Raw genomic sequence first — 25458 nt, forward strand, 5'->3', positions numbered from 1 at the left:
AAATACAGAACAATAATCAGGCAAGAATTAACATGGTGGGAGCTGCTGGTGGAAGCTTCCTGACTCTAAGTGAATTCTCTGGAAACATAAGGGAAGCTTCCATCTCTTACAGGAAGGCCTCATCAATTTTTTTCCATAGGCCATTTAATTGTTCGCAAAGGATACAGTGTAAACTTTTTGACACAATAAAACTGATAATGAGACCATCTGAATAGGTCGGGGCCGACACTAAGTTCTTTTCTAATTGTACCATTCTTGAACAGAAAGTTTTCTAGATGGCATCACAAACTTAGCTGCTCACATAGACACATGACAATCTTCTACACTCAGGGCTCTCCTACGGTTTCTTATCTGCTGCAGACTTGGAAATCAGATAAATCAACCTATTTCATAGGGTTTGTAAATTAAACCACTTGAACGCACACTGGAGAAGCTAAGCTGTTCGTGCTTGCTTGTAAGCAGTGGATTTCTGAGTGTGGTACTTGGAATATAGCTACACAAAACTTTGGTGAGTCATAAGACATTAAGGAACTGGGGCTGTTTATTACAGGTATGTACCCCAAATCCGATAAACCCTTAACCTGAAATTCTATGACATACTGAATATATACTGAAGATACACTAAACAAGCCTTCCCTGATTAAATATCACTTCCAAGACAGATTAAGGTTCAAGGGAGAAACAGAGATACGATCTAGTTCCTGATCCCAAGGTGCTAGCTCAGAATCTAACGAGAAAAAGAAAAACAGAAACAAACAAAAGCCTGGAGGCTCCAAGGCACCAGACAAAGGATGCTGAGCGAAGCTGAAAGTGCTCTAAGAGCAGAGGTAAAAAGTACCTCCAAGCAGAGACACATCAGAAGGGCTCACTGGGGGATGTGGCACCTGGGAGGACAGGTGACTAAGTTCCAACAGACCAAGCTGAAGGCATTTCCAGCCCATCGAGGAGTGGTAAACAGTCTGATGACTCAAGAATGACAAAATCTGAAAATGCATTTTTTGATCAGGCCAGAGTGTAAAGGAAATCAACATCGTAACACCGGGCTCTTTATTCTACAGGTGAGGGGGCACTCCTAGGGAAGAGAAGGATGAGGAGGGGACGGGTGACAGCTCGAGGTGTGCTCCGGGGCTCTCGGATGACGAGGAGAGAACTCCGCTGTGCAAGTCCTTGGCAGACGGGAGCTGAGGGACCGCCGAGGGAGAAATCAGGCATGAGGAAGACCGAGAGAAGAGGTAGGGCCTCACTTAGGCTGGGAACAAACACAGTTTGAAGAAAGCGTGACCGTGAGACACACTTCCATGTTCGGACTGACAGCTACGGCTACACAGGAGCTGGCAGGAGGGGGATGAAAAGCAGAGGTCCAGCTTCAGGGACTGGAGGGCTGGTGCTACCAGGAGTTAGGCCCCAGCACTGAAGAGCGCCAGGAAAAGAGGCAGAGGGTGGGGCAAAGGACAAGAAGTTCCAAAAAACCAAGATGACCTCCAGCAAGGGCACGGAGAAACCGTGGCACGTTCAGACAACGCCAGAGGATTCCGTGCTAGAAAGAAACGAGCCAACAAGTCATGGAAAGACATGGAGGAACCTTAACTGCATGTTACTAAGTGAGGGAAACCAATATGAAAAGACTTCGTGTGTATGATCCCGATGCTATAGCATTCTGGAAAAGGTAACACTGTGAACAAAGCACAAAGACCCGTGGTTGCCAGGGGCCAGGGTGAAGGAAGGATGAACAGGCAGGGCACAGACGATTTTTAGGGCAGTGAAAATACTCTGTATGACATTCTAATGGTGGATACATGTCATTACACATTTGTCCAAATCTAGAGAACGTACATCAAGTCTAATGTAAACTATGGACTTTGGCCGATGATTCACCAAGTTAACCAATGTCCCCTCTGGTGGGGGATGTGGTCAGGGGGACAGGCTGTTCATGTGTGGGCGCAGTGGGGCACACAGGAGAGATCTACGACTTCCCCTAAGTTCTGCTGTGATCCTATAATTGCTCTAAAGAAATTAAATGTTCAGGGAGAATGTCGTCTGGATTCTGATGAACACCAGTAGATGCCCGGGAGCAACACGCAGGTCTCTAGCGAGAGAAGGAGGCTAAACTGCATGAATTCTTACTTTATTCATTAAATAATCACATTCAGTAACAGAGAAACATGTTACAAAAAATATGCTGCTGGAATTCTTAAGTTTTTTTCTTAATTTTAATTTTTTTAAAAGATTTTATTTATTTATTTGACAGAGAGAGAGATCACATGTAGGCAGAGAGGCGGCAGAGAGAGAGGGAGAAGCAGGCTCCCTGCTGAGCAGAGAGCCCGATGTGGGACTCGATCCCAGGACCTGAGATCATGACCTGAGCCAAAGGCAGAGGCTTAACCCACTGAGCCACCCAGGTGCCCCTTTTTTCTTAATTTTAAACAAATAAATCGTACTGCCTAAAGACGAGTATGTTTTGGATCAACAACTATAAAATAATAGCTCTTCTGACCTAGCTATAAAAATACTTCCCTTGAAGATTCTTCCTAGTCTAATTGTTTGTTTTCACAGCTGACTTAAAGGAGCGGTCTCAGATGTAGTTGGCGATGCGCTACGGGAGACTCTAAGTGTCCGGCCGGCTGTCTACCCTGGAAACACACGTGCGCACGGGCTAACCGCCTGCCATTCAAATTTGAAAAACATCTCAAAGCACTGTTCCCACCACAGCCCTACTTCAAAGAAGTATTATCTGTAGATTTGAGTAGGATGCTTCCTATAGGATATTGTGTCTCAACATTGTAACATACGAGGAATCCTTAACATTTGAAACAAGTCAAGTCCTTCAATGCGGTCTATGAAATTTAATGCTATGATGTCTGTGGTGCAGACTTCTGGGTAAAGATGATGGTCTGAACACAGGCATCTCCTTCTGATCTCTGCTAAAACCCCAGTAAAGCAATAGAAAATGAGCTTAAAAAAGACACAACTCTTAAGGGTAAGGAGGACAAGAAAGAAGCAGGAGCAGTGATTCTGGGAAGAAGAAAGGCAGGCCTTAATCCCTCCCTGTCCCAGGAGAGGTTTCTTCCCTGGAGGGAAAGAGGTGCCCGCTGGGGTAGCAGCACCCTGAGGGCAAGGGAAGCATTTGGTACAAGGGGCTGCAATGCTGCCCCGGTCCCACACCGCACGCCCCTAAGACAAAAGTTCTCAGGATGCTGGGAGCCCGGCCATCACCCTCCAAGCAGGAGAATCTGACCGGCCAAGAGAAAGGCCAAAAAGATACTGCAATCTGAAGGGTCCCCAAATAAACAATTTGGCTGGGTCTCCACATACTGAGCGGTAAGTCCTGTCTCCCCACCTCAGAGTTTCCATTAAGCTCTTTTAGGCCCTTCACTCTTAAATATAAACAAATGACCTGAGATTTGAAAATCTACTTAAACTACTTAAAAAAAATTTCTTCCCCAAGAAAATCTCCCAGCACTGAAGAGCCCAAGTTTCTGAACCGAAGAGGCCCCCGTGGTCGCCAGCACTGTGCGCTGGAGTAACGGAGGGAAGACGAGCCCCAGCCCCGCTCTGAGCCATCCGCGGGGGCTTCTCTGGACTCCTATTCCTCGTCTTACTCTCTTATTTGGAAGGAGGGAATCTTAAGGAACTTCCTGAGGAAAACATGCACATAAATGTAATGTCTGGTTGTTGCTGAGAACCTACATGTTTGAAAATCTCTTCACTTGACCCTTACACTGACGGCCTGCTTGTCTGGCTTGGAAATACACTCCTTCAGAAAACTAAAGGTCCTTTTGATTCTGCCTCCCACGCAGGGCGGAGGTGGAGTGCACCCCAGGACGCTGACCGTGAATCAGCACTCGGGAGACGGCTAGTCCAGAACGGAGAGAGGCCGACACAGCAGAAGAGACTCCGTCAGGAAAAGAAAAAGTAACGTTAACAACCAATATTCACAGAAACACCTTGAGATGAGAGTCAGACAACAAGCAAAGGACTGAGGGCTAACCAGTGATCACCGTATAGAAAACAAACAAAAAGCCAACCAGTAAATCACGGAAGACGGAGGCCGGACGGGTAACGTAATTCCGGACAGCCACCTGACTCTGCCCGCAACGGGACCAGAGCGTGCACGGCCCCGACGAGGTAAGTGCCGAGGGCTGAACAAGCCGCCGCAGACCCTATCAGGAGGGGAGGTCACCAGAAGATGAAAGATAACTAGCCTGACATTTAAAAGCCAAGGAGCACTGGGGGCAATATTAAGAGACTTGGAACTTTACACGAAAATAATCTGCTAAAAGGGCCAAAGTGTTTGTCTCAGGACAGGTGCAAACGGGGGAGAAGGTCGGGGGGCGGGGAGAGAAGGGCGGAGGGACAGCCGGGCTTGTTCCTGACAAACCCTGGAGAAACATTTAGTCTTTAAAACCATGTGCTTAAAACTGTAATAAAAGCCAAAAACAATCTTTAATTGGTACTAAAAAACGTTAAAAAGAGTATTTGGCATGTTTAAGCTGATCTGACCCAACCCAGTGTGTATGCAGGGCTCTCTCTTTTCCCTAGAGAGATGAATTATTACTTTAAAATGTACCCTGAAGGGTATGCAGTGAACCTGCAGGCTAAGACCCCTGTCCCGCGCATGGCCCCGGTGGGAGCGCGCTGGGCCTGGAGATGTGCCGCACCACACGTGACTGAGCTGCCCCAGCACCCAAGAGAAGGACGTTCATACAAGACTCTAAGGCAACCGTGAAAAATTGGCAGAAGAGCCAAGCACCGGGAAACAACGCTCGAAAGAAAAATGGCTCAGACCCTTTCAAACCCAGTGAATCACCACGGTGCCGTGCCTTTCCGAGACGCCTGCACACACAGGGAGCGCAACGCAGATTCAGTGCGAGAGTCAATCAACTCTAAGTGAGAATTAATACCCCCAAATAAACGGCTAAGCTGGGATAAGGTCCAGATAATGTTTCTTGACCCAGTGGGTCCTTCCGCACTGAGGGCCCAGCATTGGTACTGAACCGCACCCACCTTACTACACGCGCCAGGGATGCTATCAGCGGCTGCAGTACTCGGGAACAGATTTCACTGTCTACCTCCGAGAAATTCCAGCTGGGGCCAAAGCAGAACTAAACCACACTGGCTTTCACATCAGAAGTCATCAGAGCTATTAAAGCTCTTGACAGTTTGCAGAACTGAGTTCAAAGGCAAGACTAACAAACTGCTGAGAGACGGAAGCATTCTTGATACTATGAGGGGCTCTTTCCTAGTTTTTAAGGGCTTCATTTTAATTAGGTAACCATGTTAAACAACAAATCATATAAACTTTGTCTCATAACAGTCTGAGATTTCTAAAAAACTCTAAGTATTTCTGGAAAGGAACCAAGCTCTGATGATAGGCCCAGAACTGGGTCAGCAAGCCACTAAAAAGCAAATCAGGGGCACATTTTACAAATACCACTTTGTAGCAGAATTTTATCAGGGGACGTAGCTTTTACAAGGACAGGATTTCCAGTTTCCAGGAGCTAGAGAGACAACACCCTCTGATGAGAGAAGATAAGAATTTTGAAAGTTGTTCCTCTTGGTACCGAAGAAGCAGGACGTGGCCCCATGAAGGATTCTTGACAGGGTGACCCTGTCAACGTTCTGACAAAAATGTTCAAATGCACAATCATGATGTTTCCCCTTTGTGTGTGAAAACACACAAAGTGTGTGTTTTCAGCTCACACAGTCGTCTTTACCAGCCTGCACCTCACCTTGCGCACACGGAGGACCATCTGCGTTAGAAACCTCTGGCTGTCCCTAACCCCAGTGAAAGTCTGCAAAAGAGAGGCGGTGGGAGGCGAGGACAGGATACTTTCCCCACATCTTCATAATCATCAGGGCCTTTTTAAAAGTCTCCTAAACTGACTACACCATACTGCACGCATATCAAAGTTATAATTTGAGTGGTTTTTTTTTTTTTTAAAGATTTTTTATTTATTTATTTGATAGAGAGAGAGATTAGTAGGCAGAGAGAGATGGAGAAGCAGGCTCCTTGCTTGCGGAGCAGAGAGCCCAATGCGGGGCTCGATCCCAGGACCCTGAGATCATGACCTGAGCCGAAGGCAGAGGCTTTAACCCACTGAGCCACCCAGGTGCCCTTAATTTAAGTGTTTTGCTCTCTGTAATATTATGGTATGTATCTTTATTGATATGGACTCATTAGCATAAAACACAGATAGGACTACATCTGCACCCTACACCAGGCCCACAATCTTCCTCCTGACGCTTTAGGGCACGTAATCCAAAGATCACTTCCATTTAGCCTGTAAAATGGCATTATAAAGTTGAAAAGTTACCTCCCTAATCACCCTCAGGCTGGGCTAACAAGAAAATCAAGGTGAACACCCCGAGGACAGAGTCAACACTGCAGGAGGCACTTCCACTGCAAGCGCTTGGAGGTCCGCGCACACACTTAATGCCCTGATGTGAATTAATTAGGAGGGTCCACAGACACAGCACATGGACAGAAACGTATACAGCAGGTCTAAGTAATTATTTCAATGTTGGTGTATTATTCCCAAAAGGAAAATGGAAACAAAAAAGTCATCTATGGATTTACTTAAGAGAAGCTTCCAAAAATCAAAATTTAAATAATATATTAAAAAAACCTACTAGACCAGGATGGAAAGATGCAGCCAGGGCAAGGAGGCAGAAGATGAGCCGTGAGTGTGTACTCCACTTAGAAATCACAGCACTCCAAGAACACCCTTCTCCGGTCCTATCTTTGTATGTGACAGAAGAAAAAACTGTGCCCCAGTAAAGCCCGGGGTCACTGAAGGAGAAGCCAGTGAGAAGCTCCTTCGGCTGAAGTCCACGGGCGTTAGGGAAATGAGTAGAACAAAAACAAACACACAAAGAGCTGGCTCATCTCCCATTCGCTTACCTGGTTAGAAACCAGTGCGAGGACAGAGAAAGAGTAAACAAGCAAACGAAAATCTCAGGCGGGGGTAACACAGCCGGCCCAAAGTTCCAAGGTCAGGCCCTTCATGCAGAGTTGGGGCAAGCGGGCTCCCAAGAGATGAGGTCTTTATAACTCATTCTGGCCAAGAGCCAAGCTTGAGCCACCTGCCTTCCTGCTCGTCTAAGCAGCTGATGAGAAGTCCTCACATATGTGGGAAAATCAGAAAACTGCCCCCCGTCCTGATAGTACCTGCAACATGAAACACTAACCCTCACTTATTTCATGACCGACCTTCATCCGTTTTTACATCAGTAAAGGAAGGTGCAGTCACACATACGCAGGCATGCTCCTGAAAACACCAAGTCTAAAAAATTAATTACTTCTGGAATTACAAACAGATCTAGTCAGAATGAGGAAAAACAACAAATTTAAATATTTAACAATAAAAGGATTAAATAAATTATACATCCTTCAGAGAGTATATGCAGCTCTCAAAAGTATTTATGAAGAACTTTTAATGAAATGGGAAACCACTTCTGTTATTTTATACAACCAAGATAAATATCTTATATATACAGTATTATCTCACTATTATAGCTTATAATTTCAAGAGAAATAAGAGAGAAAGGAAATTCACCAACATATTAATGAGGCCTTTCTCTAGGTAGAATTATATAAGTGACACTCTTTATTGTTCTTTTCTATTTTCCAAATTTCCCATACTGAGCATATACTATCCCATAAGCAGGGGAGAAAAAGCTTCAAGAAGAAAGAGAACAGATAATTATAAGTAACCACTAAGAAAATACAGAAACAATTTATCAATGTCTTCACTGCTTTACAAAATCTTACCTTAACTTTCTTTTTCCAGGTAGATCTTTGCTTTTCCTCCTCTTCCTCAATTAATTTAAGTGCCAGTTCTTTGTTAACTTTGGGCAATTTCTAGGAGAAGGGAAAAAAAGGTGTATTAAATACCTACATTCTAGCTTTAAAAGTCAATAGTTCTGTAAGGAGTATAATTTCACAAATAGGACACTTCTTATTTATTTATTTATTAAGTAGGCCCCATGCCCAGTGTGGGGCCCAATGTGGGGCCTGAACCCCTGACCCCGAAATCAAGACCCAAGCTGAGATCGAGTCAGACGCTTAACTGACTGAGCCACTCAGGAACCCCTCCAATTCTTATTTTTAAAATTTCATTATCCCCAGAGGAGGAAATAACGTGGATACATGTGATCTAATCAGGCGGGAGCGTTTGCCCTCCCATGGCCTCTTTCCTGGCGCACCAAGAAGTGAGCTGCGAGAAGCGGTGTTTGGCCGAGGTGGGCCGCAGCGGACCAGGCCGGTCGCTGACGAACCGGAGGCCAGCAGGCCTGCTACTGCAGCTTCTGGCTGGGGTGCAGGGAACCCCTGAAACACCGTGGAGAGTACTAAATGCACTATTCATGGCTCCTGAAACAGCACATTTCTCAGTGGAGTTCTAGATTTGAGTCTGACAACTCTCAAGAAAAAGCTGTGAACTCTCTATTGTCCTTTTCCGCTCAGCGCTTTATGTTCCACTGTAAACTACAACTCTGACAAGTAATGCAGAGATGGGGCAAAGTACTGCACGTCCTAGCCTCCCCCCTGCCAACACACACACGTTCAACACTCCTAGAAAACTTTACAAACAACCTGCAAAAAGGGAAACAGTCTTTGGTACTGAGTGTGTGTGTTTGTGTAGACGTATGTTCATGCGTGTGTACATATGTATTTATGTATATGTGGATTTACTTATTGCCAGTGGCCTGTCGTGGGGCCGGCAGCACAAGTCAACAGTTCTTCACCCCGGCCACAGATGGGGTTCCAGCGGGTTGTGGGGTTCCAGCGGGCAGTTTTCGGACACTCGCAGGGGCGGACTGGCTCTAACTGGCCACAGCCTCCTCGGAGGCCGGGTTTCAGGAGCACCCGCCGCCTCCCCGCCACCCAGCCCTGAGGTGCCACCTGCTTCCTGCAGGCACGCCTCCCCTAGTGCCGTCCTTCCGGTTTTTGCTTCAGTTCTCTGACACCTGGCTAACAACTGTTCACATTAAATTCTAGTACTGGGGGGCGCCTGGGTGGCTCAGTGGGTTAAAGCCTCTGCCTATGGCTCGGGTCATGATCCCAGGGTCCTGGGATCAAGCCCCACATCGGGCTCTCTGCTCCGCGGGGAGCTGCTTCCTCCTCTCTCTCTGCCTGCCTCTCTGCCTGCTTGTGATCTCTCTCTGTCAAATAAATAAATAAATAAATAAATAATCTTAAAAAAAAAAAAAAATTCTTGTACTGGAACCAGGTGATCTGATTCCTGTCTGGACCCTGACAGAGTCCGATGACTGTGACCCAAGCAGAGAGCCTTAGATATTGCCAAATGCCAGAAAGAAATGCGGGTTATCGAAGCCCCAATGCTCCAAACACTGACAGAGACCTGTCTGAAAATTCCATCACATTTTCTTAGACGGGCTGACAACATCAGTCCCTCTGGTGTTATCTTCCACAATATCACGGCCACAGAATCCATCGTGTTCAAACTGTAAAGAGTAGCCACCCTCATGACCAATAAAAGAGATCAACGCTATTATGAAAAGATGTAAACTAAAAATGGGAAAATGAAGAAACAGATGGCAAGTCTCCCTGGAATAACACGCAAAATGAACTTGTAATTTTCTGGTAAACTTGTCAATGAGGAGAGCACAATACCCACCTTTAATTGGACTCTCTGTGCGCGTGTTTCTTCTATCTTCTGTCGGATCTTATCTTTCCTGTATTCTTCATAAGCAAATGGGTTTACCATCAATTTCACCTTTTCAAAGTAGGAAAAAAGTTCAAAAGTTAAAGTCATATTTAATAGCATGCTTTATCAACATCATGACTCTTTTGACAAAGAACAGGCAGACCACTTACAAATCATAAGCATGTTCTACAAAATGCAAGTAAATAGCAACGAAATGGCTCGTTAATCACTTAAAGTAAGTATACTCTCCTATTTACCTTGTGATAGAGTCTTATATCCATGAAAAATCCATGCATATACGCCCGGAGGAAAGGTGATCCAATGAGATGCGTGAGTCCTGGAAGGAGTTAATCAGAAGAGAGCGGGTCCTTATGAAATCTTGAATAAAATTAAACCATTTTTTCCTTGGACTATGGTAAGATTTCACTTTGGAGTAAAACTATACAGACGAGAACCGTTAATCTTCACAAACTACGGAGGAAATTTAATCTACTTTAAGCAGCATCACCTTATTTATTTTATATATCATATTAAGCATAAAAATGATGAAAAAGTCTTTATGAACTATGAAAGACTGGCAAAGAAGGATTCTGTATACTAGTGGTTCTCAGATTTTTGGACTCCGTGAACCAGTTCAATTTAAAAAATAATCCTGGCATCAACAGTGACTTGCCAACTTAAAACCACGAAGTAGGAATGGTGGGTAGGAGCATTATCTTCCATAATTTCCAAACACGAAGCACACGATCACAATAAAGTAGGAAGGGCATGTTCTTTCCCATTATTATTCTCATTTTATAGATGGGAGAACCAAGGCTTAATGAGGTTCGGTGGACTGGCCCTGTCAGGCAGACACGAAGGAGATGTGGGACGCGCACCCGTCAGTCTCCCTCTGTTGCCCGTGCTGTTAGCCACGGTGTGGGCTGTCCAGCATTCCAGCACGAGTAATATTCCACAAAACGTGTTTTGGGAAATACCATGCTTTACAACCGCCTTCCTCACCCAAAAAGTAAAAGAGACTAAACAAGCACCCCAAATGAACTAAACCCAGGATTCTTAAAAACCTTGCAAACCAGCAATGACTTTTTCCCTCCAATTTACGAATGGAGGTGAGTGTGACACAGCACAGTGTAAGAATTACCCTGGAGACCTTCAGGAAGGTGTATCAGTAGGAAGATCCCACTTGACCGCCATCCTGCCTTCAGGTTTAAAAGGCTGACTACAAGTCTTTCCCCTTTAAACATTCAAATGTAGAGTTGTTTCAGTGGTAAGTGGTAGAAAATGAATTCCGCCTGGATTAACTGTGCTATGAAAAAACGTTTAAGAACCTCTCAGTCTGGGCGCCTGGGTGGCTCAGTGGGTTAAGCCGCTGCCTTCGGCTCAGGTCATGATCTCAGGGTCCTGGGATCGAGTCCCGCATCGGGCTCTCTGCTCATCAGGGAGCCTGCTTCCCTCTCTCTCTCTGCCTGCCTCTCTGTCTACTTGTGATCTCTGTCTGTCAAATAAATAAATAAAATCTTTAAAAAAAAAAAAAAACCTCTCAGTCTAATTAGGACAGGATTCTATTTTCTTTTACATTTAATTTCTGCCGCACATATATCTGTCCCACAGACAGCTAAGCTGCCTACTCGCAGAGGAGGGGTCGTCAGGGTTTGCCCACTCTCACTCTCCATCATTTCCTGTGCAGCCTTTCTCCAATGACAGAACTAGATCAGCAAAATCTCCCCTTGCCAGCCTGCGAAGCAGCACCGGTCCCCTGAGACACTGCATGCTTCCCACGGGGCGGTGTGCCTGAGGCCGAGAGCATGCGCTCTAGGTGTAAACCCCCAACCCTTGTGTTCAGGACTGAAGCCTCTGGCTAGCTGGTCTCACCTTCTAGTGCCTCAGTTTCCTTATCTATAAAATGGCACCATAACCATAGCCACTCCATGGATTGGGGAGGATTAAGAGCTGTATGTAAACTGGCAGAGTATTACCTGGCACATGATAAGCCCCATGATGCTGGGGGCTGGTAAAAGGCATTTCTTGGTCTGTGACCTTAAACCCTCAAGTTAACTATAAGGTTCTACACATCTGAGGGTTCAGTTGGGTTCCTGAGGTTTAGACGGGGTCTTCTTCCAGCAAACTTAAAAGGGAGCTGGAAACCATTTATGTGCAGTCTCTGAGATATTTGCAAAACCTTATATGCAAACAGTACTTAAAGAAAATCACTGCCTTCCTGACATTTTTTTCTATACATAGCTAGTATGCTAAAGAAAATTATTCCTCACTTAAGACACAGAAAAGTTTCAGCAGGTTGAATTTATCTGGACGTTTTCTCTAAGCAGAGATTACAAACTTGACAATATACATAGCAAGTTTAATATCTGATTTGGCAGAAAGAGAAGATTTGGGAAATCACATAAATGTGACTCTACCTCTAACATTCAAAAGTCACCCCATGAATAATTTTTTTAAAAAATTTATAATTTTTTTTTACCTAAATTTTCAAGGTCTTTCTTGGTGACAAATTTGTAGTCGTCATAAACCGTGCTTTCAGGATTCTCTTCTAACTCCTCTGTCAGGTTGTCCAGGAACGAACACCACCTGGGCGCAGGACCCAAAACCTATCGGTGTTGATCGAAAGGTCAGCACATGCACATTCTCACCACGTAACTAAGAGTTAGTTATTTTGCACCAGATTTTCTTAATTGTAATTTAAAAATCCTTGTTCCTATCACAAGTATTGAAAAATAACTCCAATACGCATAATCAACAAGTTTATCGTGGAAGAAAATAGAGCAGGGAAAATTTAGGCATGTAAAGGAAAAATCTCTGGGATGCCAAGATAGTAAGGAATATTCTTACATTAGCACTATCAAAATATAAATAAATAATTCAGATACTTAAAATAACATCCATTTAATCTATCACGTCTTTTATCCAAAAGATTACTAAAATGTACAAAAGCCTATGTGATATAAAAGACTTTTTTAAGTTTGCCATTTGTGACAAACAGAAGTCTAAAATGAGAGTTACCTTCTTCTTGGGGGGTTTTCAACTAATTACTTGATAATTATACTTGTTCTTGTGTGGTCCACTTCATTTAATTCATTACAAATTTAAGTTCTGTAAAAAATCCTTCAGACTTGACCTAAAGGGTCGCCAGGGCCCACAAGTTAGTGAGAAATAAAAGTTGAGCAGAATTTATAATTAACGACACAGGAATAGTTCATTCTGTAATCCAACTACTTCCATAAAATACCGTGACTGCTTTTGACTTTTTTGCCGTTGATACACATCTCTCCCCAGCACAATGCCTCACCCACCGAGGTCAAAGCTTACCCCAAAGGAGGCAGCGCGGCCCCGCGGGCAGGCCATGGAGCCGGAGGCCTCAGTGAACCGCAGGCCTCAGTGAACCACAGGCTTTCACAAGGAACAACCCTGGGCTCTGACAAAATGGAAAGTCCCATGACCACGTCCCCGTCTATTGTGATGGTAATCAATGAAACAGGAGAAAAACAAAAATCATAATGGAAATTTTTAAATCAAGCTTAAACTTTTTGGGGAAGGGAAGGTGGGAGGAAGAGTGTTGAGACAAAAACAGCGCCTGATGCCATCTCCTATCACGAACAGGTAAATGTCAGTGTTACTGTGCCTGATGAGCAAGGGTGGTCCCCCGGACCGCAAAGGCTATGGCTCTCACGGTCTCAAAACCAGGCAAATGAGCAAAAAGGAGTCCTAGCAAGAAGTTTCATACGTGCATCACCTATGCAATTTTTTTTTTTAAGTAAAGGTTTTAATGCACCAAGTGGTTTGGCTCTAACTGTGAAAGATTAACCTTAAAGAAATGCAAAGCATTAAAAAAAATTTAATGTAGAACACTTTTTAAAGAAGCTGCTATGATTTTAAGCCATTTTAGGCATTTTAAGCAATTAAATTTAGGCAATTTAAGCCATTTTAAGCTTGATGTCAACGAATTCTAATAATAATGCTACTACAGCTAAAGCACTGCACGGAACCAGAGTCACTGGCCATGACCTCCCTAAAGGAGTTTAAAATCTCACGGGGACAGGAAATGTAGCAGGGCACAGGCGCACACTCACGCAGTTGCTCCAGCAAGAAACAGAGACTGCAGCGAGTCCACGAGGAAGACGGGCGAGGCCAGGAACCAACGGCAGGGACGTTGAAAAGCACATACGGAGGGACTTAGGGATGGAGTGAACCCTTGAGCCGGCGCGGAAAATCACAGGGTCCCTTCTGAGCGACGGCTCGGGCACTTGGAACCACGACATATCTGCTCCCCATCGGTCATAAAGCAAAACGCAAAGCCCTGTGGTGCAGGACCAGGGGCAGCAACCTTCTCCTCTTCTAGACAGAATGGAAGCACACTGTGCTCACCTTCCTGGAATGTAGTATCCAAGACGCTGTCCTCGTGCGAGGGCAGGACCCGAGCTGTTCTAAATGCTGCGTCTCTAGGACCCAGAACGCTGCCTGCTGGTCGTGTGCGTTCAGTACACCTTTCCCGAATACCTGTGGGGGTACGGGCTGTGTGCCTGCGTTCAGGCATTCCATGCTGCACAGTACTAAGACTTAAGGAGTCCTACTTGGCGAAAGCATTCTTTAAATTGTTTATTTTTCTTATTCAGATAAAAACACTCAAATACCTCTCCATAAAACTACTAGATATAACACTTTTTGGTGAAAGTCAGACCATTTTGCCTCCTAGGCAAGGGGGCAACTGCAACCAAAAGACCTCATAATAAGGCAGTTTCACTTTTATTTTTTTTAAAAGATTTTATTTTTTTATTTGACAGAGATCACAAGTAGGCAGAGAGGCAGGCGGGGGCGGGGGGACGGGGAAGCAGGCTCCCCGCTGAGCAGAAAGCCCGATGCCAGGACACCGGGATCATGACCTGAGCCAAAGGCACAGGCCTTAACCCACTGAGCCACCCAGGTGCCTTGGCAGTTTTACTTTTAAACACCTTCAAGCAGGGCGCCTGAGTGGCTCAGTCAGTCAGATCATGATCCCAGCGTCTTGGGATCGAGGCCCACATCGGTCTCCCTGCTCGATGGGAAGCCTGCTTCTCCCTCTCCTGCTCCTCCCTGCTTGTGTTCCCTCTCTCTCTGTGTCTCTCTGTCAAATAAATAGATAAAATCTTGAAAAAACAAAACAAAACCTTCAAACAGTGATAAAGCACTGGCCTCAAAGACAGTAAGAAGATTATACTATGTTTACTGACTTTCCTTGGGGAGTAAAGAGCAGGAATATCAAAATATCAGGCCAGATCTGAACTGATTTTCACAAACGTCCTTTTTTAGAATGTTCCACAACATTTACCTTGATTAGCTAACTGGATTCTAATGGAATTGTTTTAAACCGCCTCTCAGGGGACAGGTCTGGTTATGGTAAATAAACTCTACAGTCAAATTCACGGCCATTAAATTTTACAGGAGGAAATATTTCCATCAAAAACAAAATGAAATCTAGTGGGTTGATTTTATTAATCACATTTCCGTAGTTCCTCTTCAGGAGGGGAAAAAAAAAACAAAAACATCAGAACAACCATAACAAAGTGGAAATTACTGATTTAAATGGCATTAAACTGCAGGTTTTATCTACATTCCAACTTTCCTCAAAGGTCTACCATTAGGTGGCAAAAGCAGTGGTGGGTTTAACCAAGAAGGAGGGCATAACCCCATGCACAGCTCTAATAATGACCACAGTATTAATGTGTAAAAAGTCCTTGCTGTCCTCATAAAATATGTTAAACCTTGAATTAGTCCTTAAAAATATGTTAATTTACTTCCTAAATTTCAGACTTTACAACTTGAAGAAAACATCTTTTCTCTAACCACTGGAATACTATTATTGTATCAAAAGCTTTGAGGTTTTCTGCACTGTCATTATATTGGCGTACTGGGTACTTCAGCCACAAGTGAGTATTGTTCCTTTAGCTGCATTTTTTTATGTACCTTAAAAGGTTTTTTTTTTGTTTCAGAAAATTAGTGGAGACTGTTCTATTTTAAACTTCTATTATCTATTAATGAACTTCTACTTTTAAGTTTTAAGAATTTCCTGAAGTTACAGGTCAGCACAGCAGCGAACTGGAAACTAATTCAACCAACAGCTACGAGGGGACGCTGTGGGCCCCTGGGCAACTTTAATGACCACCACACCACCCAATCTAGACATAAGCATGTGTCCTCCCAAATGGGAAAGAATCTTTATCCTGGTGCCCGCGGAAGGGCTCCACTGCAGTGCAGCCAAGTACCTGCTTGCTCTAAGCCATCTGAGCAGAAGAACCGATTTTAAAGTACATGAACATACATGCTATGTGCCTGAGATCACCTGCCTCTCCAGTTATAAACTGCCTTTAAGATGTTACTTATACAGCCTTAATTTTAAGACCCAAAGTTCTCTGTGTGCCGACAGTGGACAGAAATGACAGAGTGGGGAGAAAAGAGGATGAATATTAAAATTCTTCTGGAGTCCACAGAAGAGAGTAGCCGTCCCACCCCTCTACTTTGGAAACCACTGTGCTGCAGCCAAAGCTGGGCTGGGGCAGACATAAAGACAGAAGATTTACTAAAGGGATGGTTTTTAACAGATAAAACAGCAACAACTATATATTATTCCTATTATTAGAGACAAAGAACCAAACCACTAAGTTGGTACAAGTCTTATCATTTCTTCCATTACTTATAATGCTACTGAACACAACCAAATAATTTCATCATCTTCCTACCATTAGTATAAGAAAATAACCAATTACATAAACAGCAATTAAATTTAAAATTATCTTTTTTATTTCAAGTTTTTATTTAAATTCCAGTTACTTAACATAAAGTGTAATATTAGTTTCATGTTCACAATATAGCAATTCAACACTTCCATACATCCCCTGTGCTCACCACAAGGGCCCTCACTCCTTAACCCCCATCACCCGTCTAGTCCACCTCCCCTGCCTGTAACCATCCTTTGTTCTCTATAGTTGAGAGTCTGTTTCTTGGTTTGCCTCTCTCTTTCCCCTTCTTCATGTTCACCTGTTTTGTTTCTTAAATTCCACATATGAAATCCTATGGTATTTGTCTTTCTGACTGACATTTTGCTTCCCATAATACACTCTAGCTCATCTATGCTGTCCCAAATGACAAGATTCATTCTTTTTGATGCCTAAGTAATAATATTCCATTGTAAGCCTATATACACCACACCTTCTTTATCCATTCATCAGTCCATGGACATTTTTTTTTAAGATTTTGTTTAATTATTTAACAGAGGGAGAGAGATCACAAACAGGCAGAGCAGCAGGCAGAGAGAGACGGGGAAGCAGGCTCCCTGCTGAGCAGAGAGCCCCATGTGGGGCTTGATCCCAGGACCCCAAGATCATGACCCGAGCTGAAGGCAGAGGCTTAACCCACTGAGCCACCCAGCCGCCCCAGTCCATGGACATTTGAGCTCTTTCCATAACGGACTATTGTGGACAATGCTGCTATAAACATCAGAGTGCATGAGTCCCTCCAAATCAGCATTTCTGCATCCTATGGGTAAGTAAGTGTGATTGCTGGGTCGTAGAGTAGCTCTATTTTTAACTTTTTGAGGCACCTCCATAGTGTTCTCCAGAATGGCTGCACCAACTTGCATTCCCACCAACATGTAAGAGGGCTCCCCTTCACAACCCTGCCAACAACTGCTGTTCTCTGTGTTGTTAATTTTAGCCATTCTGACAGGTGTGAGGTAGTATCTCATTTTATTTTTGATTTGTATTTCCCTGAAATTATTATCTTGAATTTTTAACCACTTAAAAAAACTTTAGCAATGAAGAAAATTCTTAATTACTCCATTTGGTAGAACTCTATCAACAGACAGTAAATAACTCTGAACTAAAAATGGGCTTATAAGCTGGGAAACTTCAACTGGTATTAGCACACACAGAAGTATATAAAGTATCCAAGTACTCTGACTTTTAAAAATATTCACCTATAAAATTTTCAGAATGCATTGCAGGGTAGTGTGAAGTAGGGTATCTTTTAATGATAACTGGAGAAAGAACCATTACAGTATAAGCGAGCATATCATCGCATGTGAAAATGACTTAAGTATATTCCGTTAAGTTCAGGGACTAAAACTAGCTCCAACAAATGTCAGGAGGCAGAGATTAATTCAATTTTCATTCATCAAGTATTTACTGAGTTCCAGGCTTATTATGTCCCACTTTAGAAAAACAAGTAGCAAAATGAAACCCAACAGGAAAAGAGCTTCAGATATAACGATACTTCTGGGAATGGACTAGATGATTCCAAACTTCCTCAGCTTCATTCATTCATTCAAAAAGTTAACGGTGCATTTATCAAAAGCTGGTGCCAAATGTCAAACATATGTAAAACAAGTTTGGAAAACAAGGAACTACAATATAAATGTGATCAGTGTCATAGCAGAGAGACTCTAAAATGGTGCTGGGCAGCCAAAACAGCTTTTAAGAAGACATCTGCATTAGGCCTTGAAAAATTCAAAGAGGTTATCATTCTATATTTGGTAAAACTTAATTGCCATACTAAATATTTAGAATTTAATGCTAGCAAAATTAATGTATATTTTACTCATTATTAATTCTACAGATAATGCTTGGTTAGAAGAATTATCATACTCCTTTAATCCCTGAAACTCAATTTACACTGATGTTATAATGACAACAATGAAGAGATAAGAACCACACTTACAAGCAACGGTGGACACTGTGAATATATAATAATTTTATTATCTAGCAACCAAGTAAATTATCTATTGTCCTGTTGCAGAACTGTTTCAGGACATTCTAAAGTAGGTATAAATATCTATTTCTGGAACTCGAGCAGTAATAAAAACAGCATCAAGAGCAGCAAAAGCGATCATCGCAGTAGCAAACCAGACCCTAAGAGGTAGGGAGGGAGTTTCATGCCCCTGAAGAATTTTAAGTCACATCTAACCAAAAATCTGTTATGTTTAGTAGGGGGCCATAACTCTTTATCAGAAACTACTGGGCCCAGAAAGAACTTGAAATTCAGATTTTTTAATGCAAAGGTAATACAGTATGCACACCATATATTATATAAAATCTCCAGGGAGGTCTGCGTCAGCGGTCCACATTCAAACATGTTACTACCTCCGCAGCAAAATCCTACACATATTCGCACCAGTGATTTGGGATAAATAAAGACTGAAAAGAGCTTCATCATTACGTGGCAGGTTTGAGTCTCAATGAAGCAAGTCAAGTCAGGTTTTCCCACCAATGAATTACTAAAGAAATGTCAGGGCTTTTTGGATTTCAGAATTGCAGATCAGAGATGATGGAGGTATGCTATACTGTCAATACCACTGACCACTATGTAGAGATACATAGTCTGTATCTCTAGTGGCCGAACGGGATTCTGCAGCTAAGACCAGCTGCTCCATACATATACCCAAAGGAGAATTTCCTTTCAAACTTTTCCTCCCTTATTGGTTGAAAGGCACCACGAGCACCAGCCTGTACTTTCAAATTCTGACAGCTGGGCTTAATAATAAGCGGTCACGGCCCGAAGCAAGAGGCAGCTGGGTGAGCCAGGGAGCGGCCGCGCCCGTGGGCGTGTGATGCATCTGCAACGTGGTGAGCTGCCTAACTGCACACCCAAGTTCACATGCGTTCGCGTGAGTAACTGTGAGTCATTTAAAGGTACTCTGAGCACTTTGTTCTCTCATTCCTAAAAATCAGATTAGCAAAGGAGCAATTTAATTTCAACATTTTAAAAGGTTTATTTCAAAAGGAGAGACATTATTATCGGCCGTGATTTCAATTTTGATTTGGTTTTTGAAAAAGCAGTTTAGACACTGAAATGAAACGATAAGCAGAAAAAATGCTCATGTCACTGTCTCACCATGAGCCAATTAAACCAACAGCTCATCTGCACAAGGCTCTGTGAGCACAGATAAGCGTGAGATGGAATGCCTGTACTCCAGGGCCAGGGAGACAGGACACCACAAGCAAACATCTAAAGACAAAATTAAAACCGACAGTAACAAGCACACGGATTTCAGTTAATCACGGCACACTAACTATATGCTTTTATCTCCTCACCCTCCCAAGCCTACTCAAAATACACAGTCCACCAATATAAAAAGGTATTAACCTTCAAGGACAAAAAGAACAAAAGAAGAAAATGCGGCCAGCCGTTGTGGGATTTAACACGGGGCACGTCAGGGGCCTGCAGAGGTAGGTGACAAAAGAAAGGAGAGCGGATTCTTCTCTGGAGCCCCCGAGACCCAGGACTTCCGGGCTCCGTTCATCTGGGAAACCAGGCCTGAATGGAGGGGAAGTGACAGAGACGGTGAACACCTAAGTTCCCACCACCCCTGAGGAGACCAGAGGATAACTCTCCGGAGAAAGTGATCAGGCCAAGAGAGAGGATACCTGTCACAGGGGACTTGCACGGTGGGGCTGAAATCAGCTCACTGAACGGTGGTCTGCACGTCCAGAGGTGGGACCCCACGCCCCACAACCCCCTCCTTTTCTCATCTTCCAAAACACCCAAAGCCGCGGATGTGTTGCTGTGCTTCTACTCCGGCCAGCCTAAAACCCCAGTGTTTCCATAAGGAGCAGGGGCGGGGGGGTGTCTTCTCTGCAGGAAATGAAAGATCCCCGGAAACGCAGACACTGATCTCGGAGAATCCCCCGTGAGCGGTCAGCATGGAAACTACTGGCACGCACTGAGCCCTTCTAGCTGGTGTCTTAGTGCTTCACTCTTAAGCAGGAACAGATGGCCAAAGACCACCACTCGCTTGTTCAACACAGAGGTCCTGTCGGCCGTGGATACAGCAGTGAATAAAACAAACAAGAATGCCCACCTTTAAAAAGCTTACATTCCAGAAAGGAAAACAATAAAAAAGACAGAATTTATAAAGAAGTCTTACAACTCAACAACAAAAGGTAAGTACCGTAATTTAAAACTTGGCAAAGGATTTGACGAATCTCCCCAAAGAGGTAAAAATGGGCAGCCAGTAAATGAAAAGACGTTCCACATCATGAGCCACTAGGAAATGCAAGTCGCAACCAAGACAAGGTGCCGCATCACAGTCACCTGAACAGCTATGCTCAGAAAAATGGAAAACGACGGGTACTGCCGAGAATGTGGAGAAACTGGAACCCTCAGCTGTTGCTGGTGGGAACGTACACTGGGGCAGCCGCTGTGGAGACCGGCTTGGCGCTTCTTCAAAGAGTTAAGCACAGAGTTGTCATATGATCCAGAAATTCTAATCCTAAGTGTGTGTGTATATGTGTATACACCCATTCGAACATCCCCCAGAGAACCGAAAACACATGTGCACAGGGTTTAGAGCAGCACCATTTACACTAGCAGCAGTATTCATCTCCAAAGGAAAGCGACTCCACCGCACATCCACTGAGGAATGAAGTAACAAGATCTGGTCCAATCGTACAAGGGAATGTCATTCAGCAACAGAAAAGAATGGAGTACCAATTCACAACATAACACGGACGAACCTTGAAACATTATTAAGTAAAAAAGTCAAACACAAAAAGCCACATATTATACGACTCCATTTTTGTGAAATTTCCAGAACGGGCAAATCCAGAGAAACAGAAGTCAGTTAGCGGCTGCCATTGTGGATGGGGAATTGGGAGGCTGGGGAGTGACGGGAATGGGGCTTCCTTTTGATGTGATAAAAAGTGGAATTAGATAGTGGTGTTTACTACACAAAACTCTGAATACACTAAAAACTATTGAATCATATACTTTAAAAGGGTTTTAACTTTGTATCTCAAAAAAGCTGTTATTTTAAAAAATCTAAAGAAGGATCACACACTGCATTAAGTTACTATGCCTCTTTAGTTCCCTTTACTCTAGAAGAGTTCCCCTGCCTTTCAGGATGTTTATTCTTCCTGTGTTCAGGCCGGCTGATGTGCAGAGGTCTCGACATCTTACAGGCTGTTTCTCAGAATTAGATCCAGTTAAACATTTCTAACAAGAATGCATAGGTGATGTGTGCCAAGACAATTTTTTTTTTAAGAGACAGAAAGAGGAGGGGGTGGAGAAGGGCAGAGGGAAAGAGAGAGAATCTCAAGCAGGCTCCACACCCAGAGCACGGAGCCCAGCATGGGACTTGCTCTCACAACTGTGAGATCACCACCTGAGCCCAAATCAAGTGTCAGACGCTTAACTGACTGGGCCACCCAGGAGCCCCCTCAAACAACTCTTAATGCTGTTTCTGCATCAAGCATTTGGCTTTGTATGTTTAATATTTGTAATGTCGTGTGCCTACAGTATTTATTTTCATGTATTTTTATACTTCTTTGTTTTTTGGCTTTGGGGTATAAAATGAGTTTCCAGAAAAGAGGGCCCAATAAGGGTTTGGGAACCATATTCCAGGAGCCAACAAGGGTACACTGGGTAACAGAAGGAGAGACCAGGAAGATGCAAGGAATACTTACCACACTCCCTCACCCCAGTCCCTACCACACATACAGAAATAAATTGGAGAGACAAGTAAAACTGAAGACAGGGACATGCTTCACTTCTTTTCACAAGGAACTGGTATCATGAAATTACCCTCTGGCAAACTTTGGCAAAAAGACCATGCTACAGATAGACTATCCTGTCTCCTGATTTTACCAAATGAAAAAATGTACAAAAGCATTCCGTTCCTTGTCTTTTTTAAAATGTTTTGTATTGACTTGAGATGCCAGAATATCAAGAAAGCTTCTGGGACACCAGAGCGAGGAGTTTTTAAAAACCAGACACATGGGGCGCCTGGGTGGCTCAGTGGGTTAAGCCTCTGCCTTCGGCTCAGGTCATGATCTCAGGGTCCTGGGATCGAGCCCCGCATCGGACTCTCTGCTCAGCAGGGAGCCTGCTTCTCCCCCTCTCTCTCTGCCTGCGTCTCTGCCTACTTATGATCTCTCTCTCTCCGTCAAATAAATAAATAAAATCTTTAAAAAACAAAAACAAACAAAAACAAACAAACAAAAAACCAGACACATATATCCCCTGGAGGTGTACTGACTTTGAGCTTGGCGGCATTTAGAACACGTAAACTTAGTGAAAACCAAATAGTTCTGCTAAATTTAAGAATAGAATTTCACTCAAATGAACCACTGCAATTGAAGACAGCAAACATTTTATTCCAAAGCATGAAATTCCTTATTTCTCATAAGACAAATATCTTCAATTTCTCTCTTAAGCATTCAAAACTGCATTGGGGCGCCGGGGTGGCTCATTGGGTTAAGCCTCTGCCTCTGGCTCGGGTCATGATCTCAGGGTCCTGGGATCCAGCCCTGCATTGGGCTCTCTGCTCAGCAGGGAGCCTGCTTCCCCCTCTCTCTCTCTGCCTGCCTCTCTGCCTACTTGTGATCTCTCTCTCTGGCAAATAAATAAATAAAATCTTCAAGAAAAACAAAACAAAAAAACCCAAAACTGCATTATATCTAATCTAAGAGATTCCAATTTAAGGTTTCTTTCTCCTTCTTATGAAATGATAAATGATGCCCTAAATTCTCAAGAGAAAAGAAAGAATATCTTAATCTGGTCCCTGACTTCTTCCAAGTCCACTGCTAGTTAAATAGGAGCATCTGCTTGTTTTAGCACCGTCCGCCACCCCCCTTCCCCCCAACCCCCGCCCCTGCACCTGTCCCAGGACAGCCTGGCCTTGCACCCATGTCACCATTTTATGTTTACAGCCATGCTACGCTTGAAATCCTAGTTCGGCTTCCTAGAGCTCACGTCCAGAGTCTGCAGCGACAATGAGTGCAAGCCACGTCGATGTCAGCGTCAATGTCTTGCACTTCCCACCTCCTCTCCTAATTTCCTCACCATGCTAAGAATGCTCAACCTTGACAGCTCCGTCTGCACACACACGTGCACACACATGCCCCATGGGTGCTGACGGCACGAGGCCAACTTTACCATATGAGAATGTATTTATCTTTTGGATCCCACACCTGGTCATGAGCACTCTCCCAGACCTTGTTTTGTCACTTGAGTCCTGCCAAGGGTCACACAGACGGCTGACATGTGTTATCCTGGTTACCACATCAGTAGCTTCCTGGTTCCATCCCACTTCCTTGCAGGCAAAAGAATTTATTTTTAATTTTTTAGCACATTCTTACACTTTCCAATTCTTAATTCTGGAGTCTGTGTAAAAACTAACAGCTTGTTAATATTTAAAAATAGCCAGGGATGGAAACTTGGCAGAAACAAAGGAAGAGTAAATGTTTTAAAATCATGTGCACTTTTCCTCAAGGTTATACACTTCAACACTGTTATTCCAAGAGGATCAAAAAATATTTTGCCACCGCTTACCAGTTACTGTTTATCTACAGAGTGTCACACATGGAACTAGGAAATCCTGAAGACGACATTTCCACTTCAAGCAAAATGAGATTTCCCATATATCCCTCAAAAAAGCCAAAGGAGAACATGATACTGGCAGAGCAAAGGAGAGTGAGAGAACCCAGTACGGACTCATAATCGAGTAACATGTGACCAAGCACCAAGTATGTATGTAACTTTCTACCACCCTAGGTAGAAAGTTTATTTTGGAGTGTAAGTACGTGTACTTCTCACTGAGATGATAAACGGGAGTCCCATACACACGACAATGTTAAACGTCCTCTCGAGATCTGGGCTGCAGTGGGAGGGAAGCAGCACGTGTACAGCATGAATCTTTTTTTAGTGAAGTCAGGACAGATTTCTAAAAACTTCATATACAACTTAGCTATGTGCAAAAAGAAGAGAGCTTTTTAAGAAAAACCCTATACATAATGAAATCTTTAGACTCAAAATGAGGAAAGCCATGCGGTTTGGTAGGGGGAGTGAGGAGAGGTAAAACGGCAGCCCATGTTTACTGTCTTTGTGGGCTTGACTACACAGTCTGTGTGGGCTGGGTTTTAGTCTGAGTATTTTGGGGGGACTGTGTCATTAAACAAATACTCAGTAGGCATTTTTCATGTGCCTGCCTTAAAGCCTGAGGGATCAAAGACATTTTCAGACACGGGCATTGTCGCTTCTGAGCTTACTGTTACATACAGGAACAGACAGCACAGGTGCTACGGGACGTGCATACAGGATCTTGGAGGAGCACATAGAGAAGTCACTTTTGTATAGGTGGGAGGCTCAGAGGCTGTACTGATGTCTGAGCTGAATTCTGAAGGACTTGTAGGATTTAGCCAGTGTAAAGGTAGAAGGAAGGGTGATGGAATCAGGGAGCTCTTTCTAGTGCAGAGAATTGAGAAGAGCTTAGGTTTCCTAGGGGCAAGAGACAGAGAAACCAGGGAGGTACTGGGGCTTAAATCTAACCCTTTCAGATCAGCTAAAGTCTTTGCTTTTGATTTTAAGTACAGCAGAATGCCTTTAAAGGGTTTTATTCAAGGGAATGGGATCAGTCATTTGTGTATCAGATTATTCAGCTTTTAAAAGGGAGTGGCTTGGGGCCCCTGGGTGGCTCAGTGGGTTAAGCCTCTGCCTTCGGCTCAGGTCATGATCTCAGGTCCTGGGATCCAGCCTCGCATGGGCTCTCTGCTCAGCAGGGAGCCTGCTTCCTCCTCTCTCTCTCTCTGCCTGCCTCTCTGCCTACTTGTGATCTCTCTCTCTGGCAAATAAATAAATAAAATCTTTTAAAAAGGCGGGGGCGGGGGGGAGTGGCTTTGGAAACAAAGACTGAGACAGCTTGTGATTAAGTGGGAAAAGTCACAAGGGCTTCATCAAAGCCTGTGGCAGTGGGTGGTGAAGGAGGAGACATATATAAGTGATACGAAGTCCGGGACATCCTCAGAGCTTG

The 25458-nt window shown here is 43.8% G+C and overlaps 1 protein-coding gene across 1 annotated transcript in view; it reads right to left on the reverse strand.

Moving 5' to 3' along the window:
* NOL10 (nucleolar protein 10) overlaps window positions 1-25458 on the reverse strand; it is an 86012-nt gene that overhangs the window by 13276 nt on the left and 47278 nt on the right. Inside the window, exons 14-17 of the mRNA XM_032866843.1 lie at window positions 12148-12274; window positions 9926-10005; window positions 9639-9737; window positions 7772-7861 (exon numbers count right to left, since the gene is read on the reverse strand). Coding sequence (XP_032722734.1) covers window positions 7772-7861; window positions 9639-9737; window positions 9926-10005; window positions 12148-12274 — 396 coding nt within the window. The remainder of the gene's footprint in view (window positions 1-7771; window positions 7862-9638; window positions 9738-9925; window positions 10006-12147; window positions 12275-25458) is intronic.

Source organism: Lontra canadensis, unplaced genomic scaffold (assembly GCF_010015895.1).
Source record: "Lontra canadensis isolate GAN:19392208 unplaced genomic scaffold, GSC_riverotter_1.0 scaffold32, whole genome shotgun sequence".
Classification (NCBI taxonomy): domain Eukaryota; kingdom Metazoa; phylum Chordata; class Mammalia; order Carnivora; family Mustelidae; genus Lontra; species Lontra canadensis.